Here is a 16,638-nt window from a genome sequence, read left to right as displayed (position 1 = left end):
AAGCTAAATCAGGAACAGTAATAAAATGTTGTTGTTGGCTCCCTAATCACTGGGGAGACTGACAGAAGGAGATGTAATGTTTTGCTGATTTGTTTTCTGCAAGATTGCCTGTCTAAAGGTGTATTCTTATGCTCGACTGATAAAAAAGTATTTATGCCAGTTCCCTATGAATGACTGATTTCTAAAGCAGTTATTTCTTCACATATATTTCATATTTTTTATGTTCCTAACACTGTCACACATGAGTTAACAACAAAATGTAGATGATGTTTATTTACACTAATGCAGACAGTTCAGCATCTATAAAAAAATGACATGTGGTTCAGCCTATTGTACGCTATGCTGTACCTAGTTGTACCTGATTTGTCTCCTTTTCTGCTGGAGCCGCTGTGTTCCTCATTGTGCTGAAGGAGGTGTGATGAAAGATAAGGCAGGGTGAACCTGCTGTAAACACTTGTGCAAATGGAGACAGACCTGATAACAGTGGAGAGCAGCAGTCGGGAAATTGGAAGCAGGCGATAGTTACAAGGCCTAGAGAGATTCAACACTCCAGAAATTACTGTTGCAGAGTGTAGATGCTGTTTTCTGGATGATATAACATGCTTTAAAAAGCTTTAAAGGAGATGTATTGTTGTTCTGCTTAGCATGCTAATTCAGAGTTTAGTTTTAGTGTGTGGGGGCAAAGATGCCAAGAGGGGGGAGGTGCAGCCATGAGTCAGAGTAGTAAGAGAGAGGACAGGCATGCATGTGTTGTGAGGTGTTATAAAGAAGGTACGGTAATTAGCACCATGGGTGAGGCATCGTTAATCCTCACCTAGTAATTAAAGCTCAAAGGTGTGATGCAGTGCCATGAGCACAGTGCCAAAGTGTGGAAAAAGCTCACAGAACAGTCACTTCCGCTCACAACAAATCCATCAGATTGAATTCTAACATACTGGGCCTGCAATCACTAATGCAATTACTGCAATCACAAATTAACACCTTGTGATAAGGTCATGTATTTTTTTTTTTTCCAGAAATCAGGCAAAACATAACTACAGTTAGAACAGATATAGTTGTTGTTTTATGCCATGAGCATGACATCAAAATTACAGTGCGAGGAAAGTGTTCAAATGATAACACTGGTTCTGTGATTGTTATCCCTAGCCCTTAAGGACCGCCCACCACCCATTATCAGGCAGGGCCCATCCAACCAAACACAGGCACTTGGCGGCGTGACCCTGCTCAGGTGTCAGGCATCTGGGGACCCAGAGCCAACAGTCACGTGGAGAAAGAATGGGGCCAGTTTGCTTGGGAAGGACCCACGCTTTTCCCTGCTTGACCATGGAAGCCTCCAGATCCAGAATGCCAGGGTGAGTTATAGTGGATTATGTAGTACACAGGAGTACGCATACAGCAGAGTTGGTTTCCCCACAATATCATTTACCCTCTGGACTCCCTCCAGTATTGGTAAAGGTGGCCCTCCCCACATTTTCAGCTTCGTTGCTCAGCATTGTTCATCCTGTGATGCTGTGATAATAGAATAGGTACCTGGTAATTAGATTATTCTTCCACTTCAAGATTGTTTCCTTCCCTTTAGTTGGAAAACACTTACAGGATTAATAACTTTAAATTTCCGAGGTTGTTAGCTCCGTGTAGGTAACCTTTGTTGTACCAGCAATATTGGTAAATAGTGTACAGGTAAACTGTTGATACAAAAATAGCAATTGCAGTAATAAGATTTCATGCAGTGGTTTTTATCAGGACCTGTGGATTAATTAGTAAAAAAGATCTGTTATTTAAACTTGGAGAGACATAAACCACCCGTTGATTGATTTTTGCATTCTACCACTATACGTCCATGTGTACAATGTCATGTAATGTAATGTGTCATGTATTTTTTTTCCTTCACTGGAAGAGAATCTTCATATGTCTGTGTTACATCCATTTTATTTGCCAGAGTTTTACAGCCATGAAAACTATATGTATATGTATATCGTACATAAAGTACATAAATACAAACACACATCTAGACTTTGTTGTGTTTGCACATCATATCCTTTTATTGAAATCAGTGAAAGAGGAAAGAGAAATCTCCGCCTCTGCTGGCTGATGTGAACTGAATGTAATTCAAGTGGACAAGTGCAGTCAGGTTGCTTTTAAAAGATGAATAGTGAGTATTGATTTTTATAAGTCATTAAATGCTGCTATTTAGGATGAATCTCTGAGGCAGCAGGAAGAATCAAGGACTCAAGGACAGGGACCAGTGAGCGCGGTCTAGGGGGGTAATATATCGGAGGAACTGCAATATAAAAGTGCACCACCTGTGTCAATCTCTCTTGGGAGAGACAGTAGTTGTCAGTGACACCTAAGGCTTTGCCAATATGAAATACATGGTCATATCATATATTTCCTGTGTCAGCACAGATGATGATAATGTTGATGGCTCTGGGAATTGGGGGTGACTATTATTGGAGGAAATCAATTAAGAAAATTAAAGAAAGCTCTTATTGGGCTCTTATTTTTTCATTGGTCGGTGTTAAAATTTCCTCTCATCCACTCTCAGGCTTTTCTCCAGCCAAATGCAGGCGAGTGAAGGTTAATGCATTTTTACTGTACTACTAGCTGTGAATCTCCTTGAAAAGCCCAGACTGACGTAAGCGTTGGTGTAAACCATCTGGGATCAGAGTTACAAAGTCTTTTGGATTCAGTCGAACACAGGCATGGACCACGGCTTGAAAGGTGTATTATTTGGGATTTGGATTATGTAGTAAATCTTTGATTAAACTGTTTTACAATGGAGATCACAGGTGATTTTTCAGTCATTGTTTGAGTTATTAAGGTCTGTTCAAACATTGATAATAATGCCATTTTCTGTCTTGCCATAGCTGTCCGACTCAGGGCTTTACACCTGTGTTGCCACCAGCTCCAGTGGAGAAACATCATGGAGTGCATACTTGGATGTCAGAGGTCTGCTTCAATATATTTATATTTAATGTAAAATGTTTACACTGTGTCTTATAAAGCATAAAGATACGTTGCCATGCTATGCTGTTGCATGTATTCATTTTGTCTACGTCTTTCTTTGTCAGACTCCACTGACCTCGTAGAATTCATGTATCACAATGCAACGGCTCTCCCAGGGCCGCCCTCCAAGCCAGAGGTCACCAATGTTACCAAGAGCAGTATCTCGTTGTCATGGGAACCGGGGCCGGAGGCAGGCTCCCCAGTGTCCTCCTATGTCATTGAGGCCTTTGGGTATGTCTGTGACCTATGGCCTTGAGCTGCATTTAGTGACCCCGAACTTTCACGGCAGTAACAGATGTGGGTGTTTCTGTGGGTAGTCAGGCAAGTCGGGGCAGTATAAAAAAACATTTTGGATCCGTTAGCTCTTACAGTTTCGTTGTAGATACGAGAGGAAAAGTGCGTCGTATTTAAATATTTAAGTATTTAAATTATCATTATCTAGCCAATAAAAGCTCAAATCAAGCAGAAAGATTCTCCTAGTTCCAATGTTCTCAATCACTAGGAATCCAGCTCACTGATGTTGCTCCAAATGTGCTTTTTTTTTCTGTTGTAATGCAAAGACTCTTCCTAACTGATTAGATTGATTCGTTCTGTAGTCAGTCGGTGAGTAACAGCTGGCAGACAGTGGCAGACCATGTGAGGACCACAGACTTTACAGTCAAGGATCTGCGACCCAATACTGTGTACCTTTTCATCATCAGAGCAGTCAATGCACAAGGGCTTGGGGATCCCAGCCCAATGTCTGAGCCTGTCCGCACACAAGGTACAGAAGTAACAATTTATTGCAATGGATTGTTGCTGATAAGCATCACTGTGTCTCCTTAAATACCTGCACCTTTTTCCCTCCACCAGACATTAGTCCCACAGCACAGGGAGTGGACCATCGTCGCGTGCAGAAAGAACTGGGTGATGTGGTGGTCAGCATGCATAACCCCGTGGTCCTTAGTTCCACTGCAGTTCAGGTCATATGGACTGTAAGTACTCATGACATAAATATTGTACACTGGTTCATGGCAGTTGTGCTTCTACTATCTTTGGGACAGCAACACAAATTTGAGGACGTTATACTTGGCATGTCAACGTGTTTTTGATTATTTGGCACATGCACAGTAAACATTACTGGATGGCTACACATTCAAAGTATGAACAGCTTGTGCTCCATCAGTTTAGACTGGTTTCAGGTGATGCACGAATAAAGACTAATGTTTCTATGCAGGACAAATACATCATCATTAGGTGCTACATGTGTCACTTCTGGGGGCAGTTTGCAGTCAGCGCTGTATCTGGGAAATGTTATTTCTGTCTGTTGACAAGGTGTCTCTTCTGTCTGCTGCTGTAGGTTAATGACACACCCAGGATGAGCTTACACAAGTCTGCTATTGTCTGCTTGTCAGTACAACCATGTACTGTATTGCTGCTATTAGACTGACACAGTGACAGAATAAACCTGCTTTTGTGGTCGATCTCAATGGCTCCACTGTGTTTCCCTTTTTGATGGCTCCGCCGATGTAATTTGACCTGGCTCCATTTGTGGGAAGACTACTCATTCATTACCCATTGTCAAGCAAAAGTTTCTGCATCAAGGAAGTTTATGTGATTGGATGGTGGTTTGAAAAAGGATTTGTTGTCCTGTGTACTGTATGTCTCATGGTAACAGTGGCATTTGTACAGAATTTTCAATTTTGGATTTCACATTTTAATCAATTTTAATTAGATAATCTCAACAAAATATCCAACATGTCCTTCAACCTTTGTGCCCTGATACTGTGGGCTGTTTGTCCTTATCCTCCTATATGATGCATAAGACTATTTGTTGAAAGAGTGCCCCGATATAAGGGGGCAGACGTCTGTTTAAATTACACCCTTTTGATACCAGGAACCAAAATGAAAACTGCCACAACGACAGCAAAATGCCAGCTGTTGTAACACTGTTTTATCTCCTAAACAATGGAAACCCTGGTACTTCAATATTTGACAGCTAAGGCAGTAACGTACAGTAGTGTATATAGCAAAAAAAAAAAAAAATAGGGAGGTGTTGGGGTAGTTAGAGGACGAGGCTCCAGTGTGAGACCTTGTGGACCTTTACAATGATCATTGTACATACTTACATGTTTTTACTGCACGTAGGTCTGGGACATTGGGATTCTATGTATTTATCTCTAAACGTAACATTAGCCTTAAGTTTTTGTGCCTAACTAAAACCCAGAGTTCGTAAATCCAAACCATGACGTTTCCACAACTGTAACAGAGCGTGTGATGGCAAAAGGTCCAACAAGCAGCCATTATTGGACTGTGTTCTACACGCTACGTTCAAGTATCATCAAATAGTGGAGCGTCCAATGTTGTCCCAAAAGGGAACCTGTGGCTTCAATGTGAGATACCAAAGGACGGAAAAAGCAAAACACAGTATATAGAAAAAGATATGTGATGCCATGAGAAGCGTCATTATCTGACGCTGTGGGATGAGAACATGTCAGATTTATAGCATTTTTTGGTGTAAATATGAGCCTACTAATAATTATGTTAATAAACAGCATTTAGGAATAAAAACACGTACCAATTGCCCACAGGATGGTGGATTGCTGATAGAAACAGTGTCTGTCTGTCTGTCTGTCTGTCTGTCTGTCTGTCTGTCTGTCTGTCTGTCTGTCTGTCTCTCCCTCCCTGTTTGCAAATGCATAGTCTTCTAAAAAGTCTCACATTTTGAGATGAGGCAGAACAATGGGAAACAGCATGGATCCAGTGAGCTTATGGGATTTAATAGAAACTTGTTTTTTGCTAAGCTTGCTGAGTTTTATATTTTTTCTTATCTAACTCAAGACGTTTTGGACAAGCTGTCCCCAGCTGCTCTTTCAATTGAGGATTGAAGGCTGAAGTCGTAAATGACATTGATTTCACAATAAGCTGCTGATAGGGGAGAACTGATGTCTCAGATTCGGACTGTTCCTATCTGTGGACATAGCAGCTTCAACAAACATTGTTGGAGTTAGTAAAAAACAGCTTCAGACTGGACTCGATCTCTGGTCTCCTATGCTCTGTTGAGCGAATCTAAAGCATGACAGCATTATGTTCAGTCCAGCTGTTACATATCACGTTGTCTCATTTTTATCTGCTTGCTTAATTATAAATATTAACCTTATTCCATTCCAGATATCAAAACCTAATCATGGCCCATCCACATACTAACCCACGGGCCACTTTTCACCTACCATGGACTGTTTAATATAATTTTATAGGAAAATGGAAATTGGAACTATTTTTAAAAACAAGATTTGTGCAAGAGACAAACCTTTACATTTAGATTATAATAATGGGAAAACATATGATTTCAGAAAATTGAACACGTTTGCAAGAATCTGCCAAATTAAATGGAAGAGCATGGGTGCGGTAGGTATACTCTAGGTCTTGATTAATTATGTGGCCATCTACTAAGACAATAGGAAAGTGAACACAGAGGAGGGTAATTTATTTTGATTCATGGCCTCATCCATAAATTCTGTTTCAACTAACACAGTGGAATAGAAAATGTGGTGGTGGTGTTTATAAGACTTTTAGATACACAAATCATTTTGTTAATGCAGACTAAGGACAGAGAGAGAGAGAGAGAGAGAGAGAAGGAGAATAAAAAAAGATCCATCCCTGTATTTTTGGACTGGTCTAATGACTTGTAAAAGCCTTTTCTTTCTTCTATCTCTGTTAACAAACCATTACTAGGAGTTGTATCTGTTACATATTTTACACGTCTCTTAAAATTCCCCAGCACAAATCTTGCAAAAAAACAAAACAAAAAAAAGAACAGGATGATGCTGAAGGTCTTTGACTCGGGGCATTCAGCTTTGGGGAAATACGCAACAAGTCCTCGTGTAGGTTCTTGCTTCCTTGCTACTAATTTAAAGTGTTTCATAATAAGTGTCCATTGTCACAGACTGAGAGCACAACCTGAATGCTGATCCACAGCTTCAGAGTAGTTTACGCACAGATAGATGACACCTCCCACGTCATTACCACGCATAATGTCTTCATCCTTTTTTTTCCCCCTGTCCTCTCAGGTTGAAAATCCATCCCAGTTTATTCAAGGCTACCGTGTTCTGTACCGGCAAACATCGGGGCTGCCCTCCCCAGGGCCATGGCAGATACAGGACTTGAAGGTCGCCACAGAAAGGGACATAACTCTTTCTGGTCTGAAGAAAGGCATTGTCTATGAGATTAAAGTGAGGCCATACTTCAATGAGTTCCAGGGTGCAGACAGTGAATCCATGACAGCACGAACCCTGGAAGAAGGTAAGCAAACCAAAAAAAAAAATCACAGTTGTGACAAAAAAAAATTTCTCCACCAACTTTGTGTTGCAGGAAAATGTAAGACTTATTTACACTTGAGCACATACTTTTTTGTAAATGATTCTACTCATACTTTTATATTTAGCTGGTGCTGGTAAGGATTTTGTGGCTGGATAGTAATGGATAATGGCAACTCAAGTACACCCACCCCCACACGCATGCTGCTACAGCCCCATGTCCCCTGTGTGTGAAAACAGGTCTCCCCGACAGCACAGTGGGGGTCTGTGACAAGCCCAGGCCTCTGTGGGTGGGCAGAAGGGGAGGGCAGAAGCTGTCTGCTTTGACATAAGCTCAACTCTCTTTCTGCTCCTCTGTGGACCCCTGCTGCCATGTCACTGTCTTACACCAACCAGACTTGTGTGATATGGCTCTACTTCATTAACGCACACAAACATACACAGCCTCAACTTCCAATGAACTCGGTGATAGTGGTGCGTTCACACTACCTGTGACAAATGAGCTGAAGCTCAGCTGTGACAGAGCTGTAGTTCAAGGGTTGTGTTGCATTGAACACATTTATTTACATGATTTGCTCTATGACTGGACATTTGGGCTTATTTTTTTGTTTTGTTTTGTTTTGACAAGCCCATCATCAGCAGACACGTATCAATGTGGGAGATTTGTTTCTACAAGCTGTAGTTTTTTCTGTCCTGAGAACTTATGCTACACAACGTGTTGAAATTACTTCATAAATAGTCAAAAAAACGGATACAGCATTGATCAGCTTTTCCTTTCTTTTTTCTTAAATATTCATCCATGTCAGGTAGTAAAATGTGTCTCTGATTTGGTTTCATCTGAAATCAGATCACTTCTGATTGGCTTCCGCCCTTATCTTGCATCACAGCATGTTTGCATAAATATAGGCTTTCTATTTCCCTCAACCTTTCCCAGTCACAAGTATTTCAGGTTATAAATTGCAGCCAATACCGACCAAGGGATCTGGAGTGTGAATGCACCGTAATACGTCTTGCTAGCCTCCAAGTTCAAGCAGATCACCTGCCGTTTCTTTTTAACTGGCTTAGTTTAAAATGTGGATACAACATGTCAATCTTTGTCACGCACCTGATTTATAAAATTGACATTTTGCTGTAGCTGCTATTATAGAAAATAAACAAAAAGCTTTGAGTGGTGTCGTGTGATTACACTGATGCTCCTGTGCCATCAAATTACTAATCTCTGTATTTGAGGGTATTTAAAAGCTATTTAAAACTTTGAATCTCCTGCCTCAAGCAGAGTTGAAACTGCTCTCATAATGAGTTCACGCCCAACATGAAATAAGCCAGGTCAGGAAAAGCTCTCCCAGTGGGCGTACACACTGATATGGAGCATAAATAACGTCTGTAGATGCAGATTGCATTGCGCCAGGTTAAGAGTAATACGGGGCCTTGGCTTGCACATAAACCTTCCAGAAAACTGTTGTTTTTTTTTAAACAAGCACAGCCACAGGTATCAATTCTTTCTGTTCCTCAGCTGAAGGAATATGTATATAACATCTCTGTACTAAAGTTAAGTTAGCTTCCTCTGGAGTTTATCCTACAAGCCCCACAGTCTCATGTCAAGATTATGTGCGTGAAACTGTGTGGATCACACTGCTTTGTCCTGAATTGCCGGGAGGATTTAAAGCAAGCGATTGGACGTGTTGTTGGCATTTCCATCAGATTATTACCGTGGCATCAATTGTTTATTTATTTTTTTGATGCAACGTGCCGTAAACAAAACACTGTGTTTGCAATAACCTTATTTTATATAGTGTTGTGCATCCAGTACGTGCTAACCCCTCACTGAAATCAAGCTTCTCCTGTAAGATACTTCAGACTTGTACAATCTCCCACTGTCTGTTATGTGTGTGAAAAACAACTCTGATTTCTCTGGACATTGGCTAGAGATCATATGTGAAAGAGCTTTTAGACACAATTCTACCGTTTGGAAACATCTTGTTGAAGTCTTAACTGTGCAACAGCAGGTGAAGAACCTGCTTCAAATTTCGGATCAGACTCCAGTCCACACAATGCTACAAGAGCATTTACTCTATTTGTTATAGTATCTAGAAGTTGAGTTATGTCAGCTGGATTTCTTTCTTCTTAGTAGGAAATGTTTCACTTGTTATCCATATAGCTTTTTTAGTCTAAGAAAAGTAGGAGACCCAGTTTTATCCTCCAGGGGGATCCTTTGTTTCTCACCTGGCCTGAATAGGCCCATTAGGTGGACAATAGAGGAGGTGAGAATAGGACAGTGATTTGTTGGGATGTAATGATCACGACTCCTCCCCGTTAGAAGGAGATCATTAGTTGTGGCCTCCCAGGTGGATTTGTGAAACGGTCTTTATCTTCCTGGGAATGGATGAAAGAGCTGTATGAAAAATTGCATACAGATTGTGTCTGAGGCCTACACCTCTGTTGAGAGAAGGATTCTCTGACATATCTGAACACATATGGCTTTGTGTATTCTACTAATTATCTTCTTTGTCTAAAATGTGTATATTGTCTTGCTCAAACGAGTGTCTTTTGTCCTTCAGGTGAAGCACACAAAATATTGATGGATAATATACACGACGAAGGTCCAAGAGAATAAAGCGTTGTGAATTGCAGTCCAAATAAGACAGTGTATAGGAGTTTTCTCATGTTAATAGCTCGTAGATCAGCTTGTCTGAGGGCAGTAAATATGAATTTAGAGACAACGTTAGGTGAATTGAATATAACAGACATGTTTGGGGGGTCTGGTGGCTCAGTGGTAGAGCATTGGGTTGGGATGCATAAGTCTGCAGGATCAAATCCCACCGCACCAGGTGTGGCCCCACCCAGCCACCAAGGCCCACCTTGGTGCCAGTCCCGAGCCGAGATAAAATGGAAAGGTGTTGCAGGAAGGGCATGTGGCATTAAAAACTCATGCCAAATCAACATGTGGAACACATTTCACTGTGGTGACCCCTGAAAGGGACAAGCCAAAAGCCATTGGTGTTTTTTGGACTGTAACAGAAAAGTTTAAAATACACTGTGAATGGATAAACATTTGTGAAAAGAGGGTCATAGTACCAGCTCTTTAAACACTTGACACACGCAGTTTTATCATTAAACTCTTCCTCTTTGTATACAAAACTCGAAAAACTATGACTATGCTTGATGTGCTCTGTGAAAAGGCATCAAAGATTCTGCTTAAAAATGATTGGAAGGAAAATTTTATTCCAGAACATGCCTGGATTTTCTTCAATATAAAAGTAATCTAGTGATGGTAAAACTAATAAAAACTCCAGATCCACTCACAGGCTTTGTCTAGAGCTTTTTATAGGCGAATATGTTTTTCTTATTCACATGGATCTGTTAGCATGCTTCCAGTCTGTATTGGCTAATAAATAAATCATGGTAATTCATTCCTGACCTTGGAAATTGTCCTTCAACAGTTCCGACTCAAGGTCCACTTAATAGCTTTTCCTGACAGTTTGTGCTAGCAACAGATCCAGTTTCACCTAATAATGTTGACTATGTTTCTATGCAACTAAACTGCACATACAGTGTTTTTGTAGGGAACCCAATCAGTGAATGAGTTTGTTCCATGCAACGCATTTTTTTAATGAATGTAGCACTACATTTATTCATGGAGAGCAAATTGCAAAGAGGATGGTGGATGTACAGTATAAAGGGCACGACTGACATGTTGTAGATGCAAGTTCAACTCCAGAAGGCTGTATGTAGTTTGGGCACCAAAACCACTAAGGTCAGCAAAAATTTTTTTGTTTAAAAGCAAATAAGCGCGATGTGTGTAGAGGGGACGAAACCACCTACAGTTAGCCGATTGGATGTTTTATTTCAAGATTTGATACTTGGCAGTAAACATTTATTCCTACATATTTTTATGTTCTTCATCATATTAATTCCTAAATGTTATAATTATATAGAAACAGTAACTTTCATGAGGCAGAATTAATGTAAGAGCAAGGCAGTGGGATGGCTTTGTAAAAATATTTCTCCTAATGTAAAGAATGTGCTGTGGCTACTGGCTGGGCAGGGGTCTCTCTTCATGTGGTTTATTACAACAGCAATTGTGGAACATGGCTTGTGTTAAGAGCAATGACGAGGCCATTAATGTAAAAGAACTTTAACACACAGCATCTGCTATAGAGAGGATCACAGTGCTTTATCAGCCTCCCAGTAAGATGCACACGAAGAACGAAACTCACCTCACCGGGGTCCAATTAAAATGGCCACACAGGAGCATTGGAGGTCCCTACACACTGTGTCACATGCTTTAGTTGCTAGGGTTAAGTCCTGGAAACAAACATCAAGGTAAAGGAGAAATTGATTTAGTTTACTGATACTCTAAATTGTAGAAATGTGCTACTCTGCAGAATTATGAGAAACAACATTCTTCATCCATCAAAAGTATAGATTAGGTATGTAGCACTTCCTTTGTGAGACCATAGCAAAGGTCATCTTGGTGTTCTCGGAGGTCAGAACCGTTGAATTTGCACCACTGCATGCAGGGGAAAATTGTGTTTCAAGATTAATGAGCCTTACAATTCTTACATTTTCTGTGACCAGTATGACCAGAGGCAGTGGGCTCTGTGACGTCCCAGCCATCACTGTCATCCATAGGCTGCTCAGATTCTGATACTGTTTCTGATATTGTAAGAATAAGGCGCATGATCAGTGAAGATAAAAGACTCCTGCTAGAAAAAATAATGCAAATAATGTATTTATTTGCTCTGAAATAACACCTCAGTCTTAGAGCAGATCCCCTCTATTCCACTACTGTTGATAGTTTATTTAATACCACTGTTGTGTTATATGGGGACAGGTTTGTTGGCACAGAAGTGCTTGGTAATTCATGAATTAATTAGCTTAATTGATGCAACCATTTGCATAACAGGTTATGTTTACCACTTTATATCCTGTATATCAGGACATTAGGCTTAAGTGCCTTTTGTTAAATTGCACAGCTGTGGGTAAAAACTAAATTGTTCCCGCAGCATTAATTGCTTTAAATTACTCTCTGGATACTGTGGTTATCAGCCTTAATATCAGTAGTATTCATACTATTAAAAACATGCTCTTCATACTTTTCTTATGTTGTGACCGTTTATTGTAACATTACTCTCAGTCATTACTGGTATTATAGCCATTATTTATCCTCAGGGGTTGTTCTTAGTACATATACGTAAATAGCAGAAGTACATTTACTGCTTCCTGTCTTCTTCTAATGCAAGCTTTTGATTGACGGGGAAAGCTCCGTCAGTTTGCTGATACAGCACCACTCAAATGACATTTTAAAAACCAGAGTTTACTTGTGTGATGGTGCACTTGACATCAGCTAAACAAAAACCCATATAGTGTTACATTAAATCTCCTGTTTGACATGACTCCAGCGTGGAGAACTATGTGAAACTTAACTAGTATTAGTAACCGTTTATTCGTGAATCAGTGAATCAGTCAGTGAATGTAAAGTTTTAAGTGCCATGATTGACACTTTTCTTCATTCCTATTTTTATTAGAATTTTTTTTAATTGAAAGAAATTCTTGATGTATTTTTTGGCTCATGCCCAAGGATTTGGTTACAATCCAGATGTGAAATTTGCACTACTTATTATTATTTTTTTTATTATTCTTAAGCCTCGGGTATTATTTTCTAGTCATCTGCTAGTGCAAATCACCAACATCTGGATATTGTAGCTTGGCTACTGAACAGACAAAACAAATTGCTTCTGGCTGATGTTTTGCTCTTCTCAGATCATTTTCTTTGTTTCACCTCAGTAAATGTGATGAATGATTAAATAATGATCTATTTATTTTTGGGAAGCTGTGAATGTGGACTTGCTTCTACACCCTATCTACATTTAAACTGGTAAATCATTGTTTCAGGTATGAAGTTAAAGAGGGCGTAGCAGAGTGAATTGATTTGCAGTCTCATGCAAGTGTTAGCCTAAATTTCATATTGTAGCTTCAAGGTTGAATTGATGCCAGATGGAATTCAACATAAATTTTATCTTAACCTCTTAGAACCTGGCGTCCACAATGGTGTGTACATCACATTTTGGGTTATATTTCCATAGTAGTTAATTCTACTTAACTGAGACCTCTTGGCCGCGTATATGGACACTTACACAAATTAGAGCTTGGTATATGATATTTTCGTGAGTTTTTTATTGGCTTTTTTGAATAATTGAATAATTATTTTCCTTTCAATAAGATTAGAATCATCTTATATTTTGACAGTCGCCTTTAGCTGTGAGAGTTAGTTAAACGATTTTTCTTTCACGAAGCTTGAACAGTTTAAATGGCTGAATATCTTCAAACCATGTTAAGTTGGTTTGTTATATGCTATAAAAATAAACCGCACCTCATTTAATTCTTTTGTACTGCCAGGCTGTCAAATATTTTCCAGAAATGCTGTGTCTGCTTAGACCCTCTCTTTGAAGCACATATGAAAATATCCAGCGAGGTTTGTCTCATCTATCAGGCTCAAGAATTCTATTACTATATGAATTAAATTAGCCAGACTTTTAGAGCAATCCAGATGTAAGAAGACTGGCAGGGGTTGGCTTCAGAACTGGCACATACAGTCTTTATTATTCTTTTAATATGATCTGGCTGGCAATCATATTAAGCACTCCATTCATTATGTACATGGCTTCCTGCGCTTATGTGAAGCACTGTGCACATGTTCATTTTCAAAACCAACATCATCCAGAGATTTTTAATTGTTTTTTGGACAACAACAGCGGTCTACAGCACAGCCGAATAAGCTAACACTTTTAGTAGAGGCAGTTCATTATTGGTTTAACATATGTGTTATGTGTTATTGTATTGGTGCTGGTATGTGTTTTTAAGAAAATATATGTCAGTGCATGATTGGTTATAGTGTCTTGTATAGGGATTGTTTAGAAATAGGAATATTTTTGTTGGTTCCGGGCGGCAGATGTCATGGCCCACCTGCTCTGGCTTTTTTGAATTGCAGTGGCATTCGGTCCTTTACTTACATGGATCCATTGCAGATAGCATTAATATTTTCCAGCTCTTTAAAGCCTAATCAGTCAAGCTACAATGGCAGTTTTAATAGAAATCACAAGAAACTATGTGCCCAATGTGATTGTGCAGTCCGCTCAATGAGAGATGATAATTTGCTCAGTTGCAAAGATATAATGTTTGTTTCATGCTGCCTGCAGCCTCTTTAAATCTTTCATCTGTCCATACAGGTTATCAGGCCAAAGTGGCACATTTTAAAAATGACCCATTAAAGAGAGAAATTTAATTTGGCACCATGAGGCATAGTTCCACACTTCTGTCCACAAATGATCTCAAAATGCTCATTACAGGATATGGAGATAGACCATTTTCATTCAGATATTCAGATATGCAAAACTGAATGCAACTACTTTACATGTGTTCTCAGTGGTGGTGATCCATTATGGAAGTGATGTTAGCTACTCTGCCCAGCCATTTTTCTCTTGGCAGAGGAAATTCCACTCACATATAAACTTGCTGGTCTGCTTGGAATCATTTGTGGAATGAGTAAAGCACATTTTGGACCTCAAATGCTTAGTGCATACCTTAGGATGCCAGTAATAAAATGGAATCTTAAACTCAGTATAATGGGAAAATTGTGTATTTGTTTTTGCTCCCAGTGCATCCAAGTTATGCAAAAAAAAAAAAAAAAGTACCATTAAGATATGAAATTGAGATGAAATGCTCTGGTAGCCATCTGCCACTCTGGCTTAGAAAATACCTTGTTGTATGGTTCCCTTTATGAATATGAATTGTGGAACTGGAAGAGACTGGTTCTGCAATGACATGATAAAAAAACAGCAGATGCTTTTTTTTTTTTTTGTAAAAAACAATATATAACTGTAAATTATTTTTCCTTTGTTTACATAATATTTTCACCCTCTTGACCCATCAGCACCAAGTGCATCACCACAGCAGGTCACAGTGTTGACAGTAGGGAACCATAACAGCACATCCATCAGCGTATCATGGGACCCTCCTCCTGCTGACCAACAGAATGGCATCATCCAAGAGTACAAGGTAGGATGAACCACTGTTGCTTGTACACTGTCCAAAGCTGAATTTTTTGTAATGTATTACCTTACAGTGAATCCTGTCATGTGTGTCTTTGTCAGATCTGGTGTCTGGCCAATGAAACACGGTTTCATGTTAATAAGTCTGTAGATGCAACCATCCGTTCAGTGGTTGTCGGTGGTCTGCAGACAGGAGTGCAGTATCGCGTGGAGGTGGCGGCGGGCACCAGTGCCGGGGTGGGAGTTAAAAGCAAACCCCAGCTCATCATCTTAGGTAACCTACTCCCACACATTAAACCCAGAGTCAAATGAAATGGCCACATAATCAGGGTCCTAGGTCTCCATCACAGACTGGGGGTCTGAAAAAAAAAAAAAATTTATCAGTTTATCACACTTGAAGAAGGAAGATTGCGCCAGCGTCTTCTTAAAAATCAATAGGATTCATTAAGTGTAGTGTCTGGTAACACAGTGCCAAATACTGTTAGCCATATCAATAATCCTCTTCAATATGTGCGCAGCTGGTGCTAACAAAGTAGACAGTGTTTTTGTTGGAGCTTATCAGCCTATAACATCTTATCAAATAGCTAAAGGATGCCAGGAGTATATAAGCCCAAAATCAATATGTGAGCCCAGGCCAAATGTTCTTCATCTGTGACTTTTGACTGATATATAATAACACCCTTAACGCACAGAGGAAGGGAAACACAGGCATGTGGACTGAAGCTTAATGACAGGGGGAGTTTCCTGCTGGAGACTGTGAATCTAATTTCACAGCACAGTAGCTGCAACAGAAAATCAAACTCTGCCAGAGCTGCTCTGTCAATCTCGTGTCTTGCAGCTCAAGTTGATAAGTGCACTGCTGAATTGATTAACTCTGCCTACATATTGGATTCACTGATGCTGTTTTTGTTTTCATATTTTTTTTTTTTGGTTTTTACCCCAGTTTTTTTTTTTTTATATACAGTATTCCATCCTTTTTTTATTTTTTATTTTATTCCACACAACTGAAAATGCTGGTGAGTAAACGACGTAAGGAAGCCTGTACAGTGGCGGGTGTGCAATGGTTTTTATTGCTGTTATTTGGATCCACTTTTTCCTCCTCAACTGTGTATTTTTTGGTTCGTACTTGATTTCATGCTTTGTTACAAACAGAGAACCACACTGGATACTTGGAGTTAGACATGGAAATCACATTTTACTCAAAAAATATAGAATGTGCCTCAAATATTGAAATGTGATGCTTCATTCACATTTTGCCGAACTGACATTGGACCATGCATTTGTTT

At 39.6% G+C, this 16,638-nt stretch overlaps 1 protein-coding gene across 3 annotated transcripts in view; it reads left to right on the top strand.

Moving 5' to 3' along the window:
* LOC137109041 (roundabout homolog 2-like) overlaps positions 1-16,638 on the top strand; it is an 83,120-nt gene that overhangs the window by 50,876 nt on the left and 15,606 nt on the right. For all 3 annotated transcript variants that reach the window (XR_010912265.1, XM_067494369.1, XM_067494370.1), the window contains 8 exons: positions 1,147-1,352; positions 2,868-2,949; positions 3,072-3,237; positions 3,603-3,769; positions 3,859-3,980; positions 7,056-7,287; positions 15,235-15,359; positions 15,455-15,626. Coding sequence is in view for 2 of the 3 variants with exons in the window: in XM_067494369.1 (XP_067350470.1) it covers positions 1,147-1,352; positions 2,868-2,949; positions 3,072-3,237; positions 3,603-3,769; positions 3,859-3,980; positions 7,056-7,287; positions 15,235-15,359; positions 15,455-15,626 (1,272 nt within the window). In the remaining variant the exon portion in view is untranslated. The remainder of the gene's footprint in view (positions 1-1,146; positions 1,353-2,867; positions 2,950-3,071; positions 3,238-3,602; positions 3,770-3,858; positions 3,981-7,055; positions 7,288-15,234; positions 15,360-15,454; positions 15,627-16,638) is intronic.

This window comes from Channa argus, chromosome 24, assembly GCF_033026475.1.
Source record: "Channa argus isolate prfri chromosome 24, Channa argus male v1.0, whole genome shotgun sequence".
NCBI classification, from domain to species: Eukaryota; Metazoa; Chordata; class Actinopteri; order Anabantiformes; family Channidae; genus Channa; species Channa argus.
This window is presented reverse-complemented; position numbering and strand designations above follow the sequence as displayed.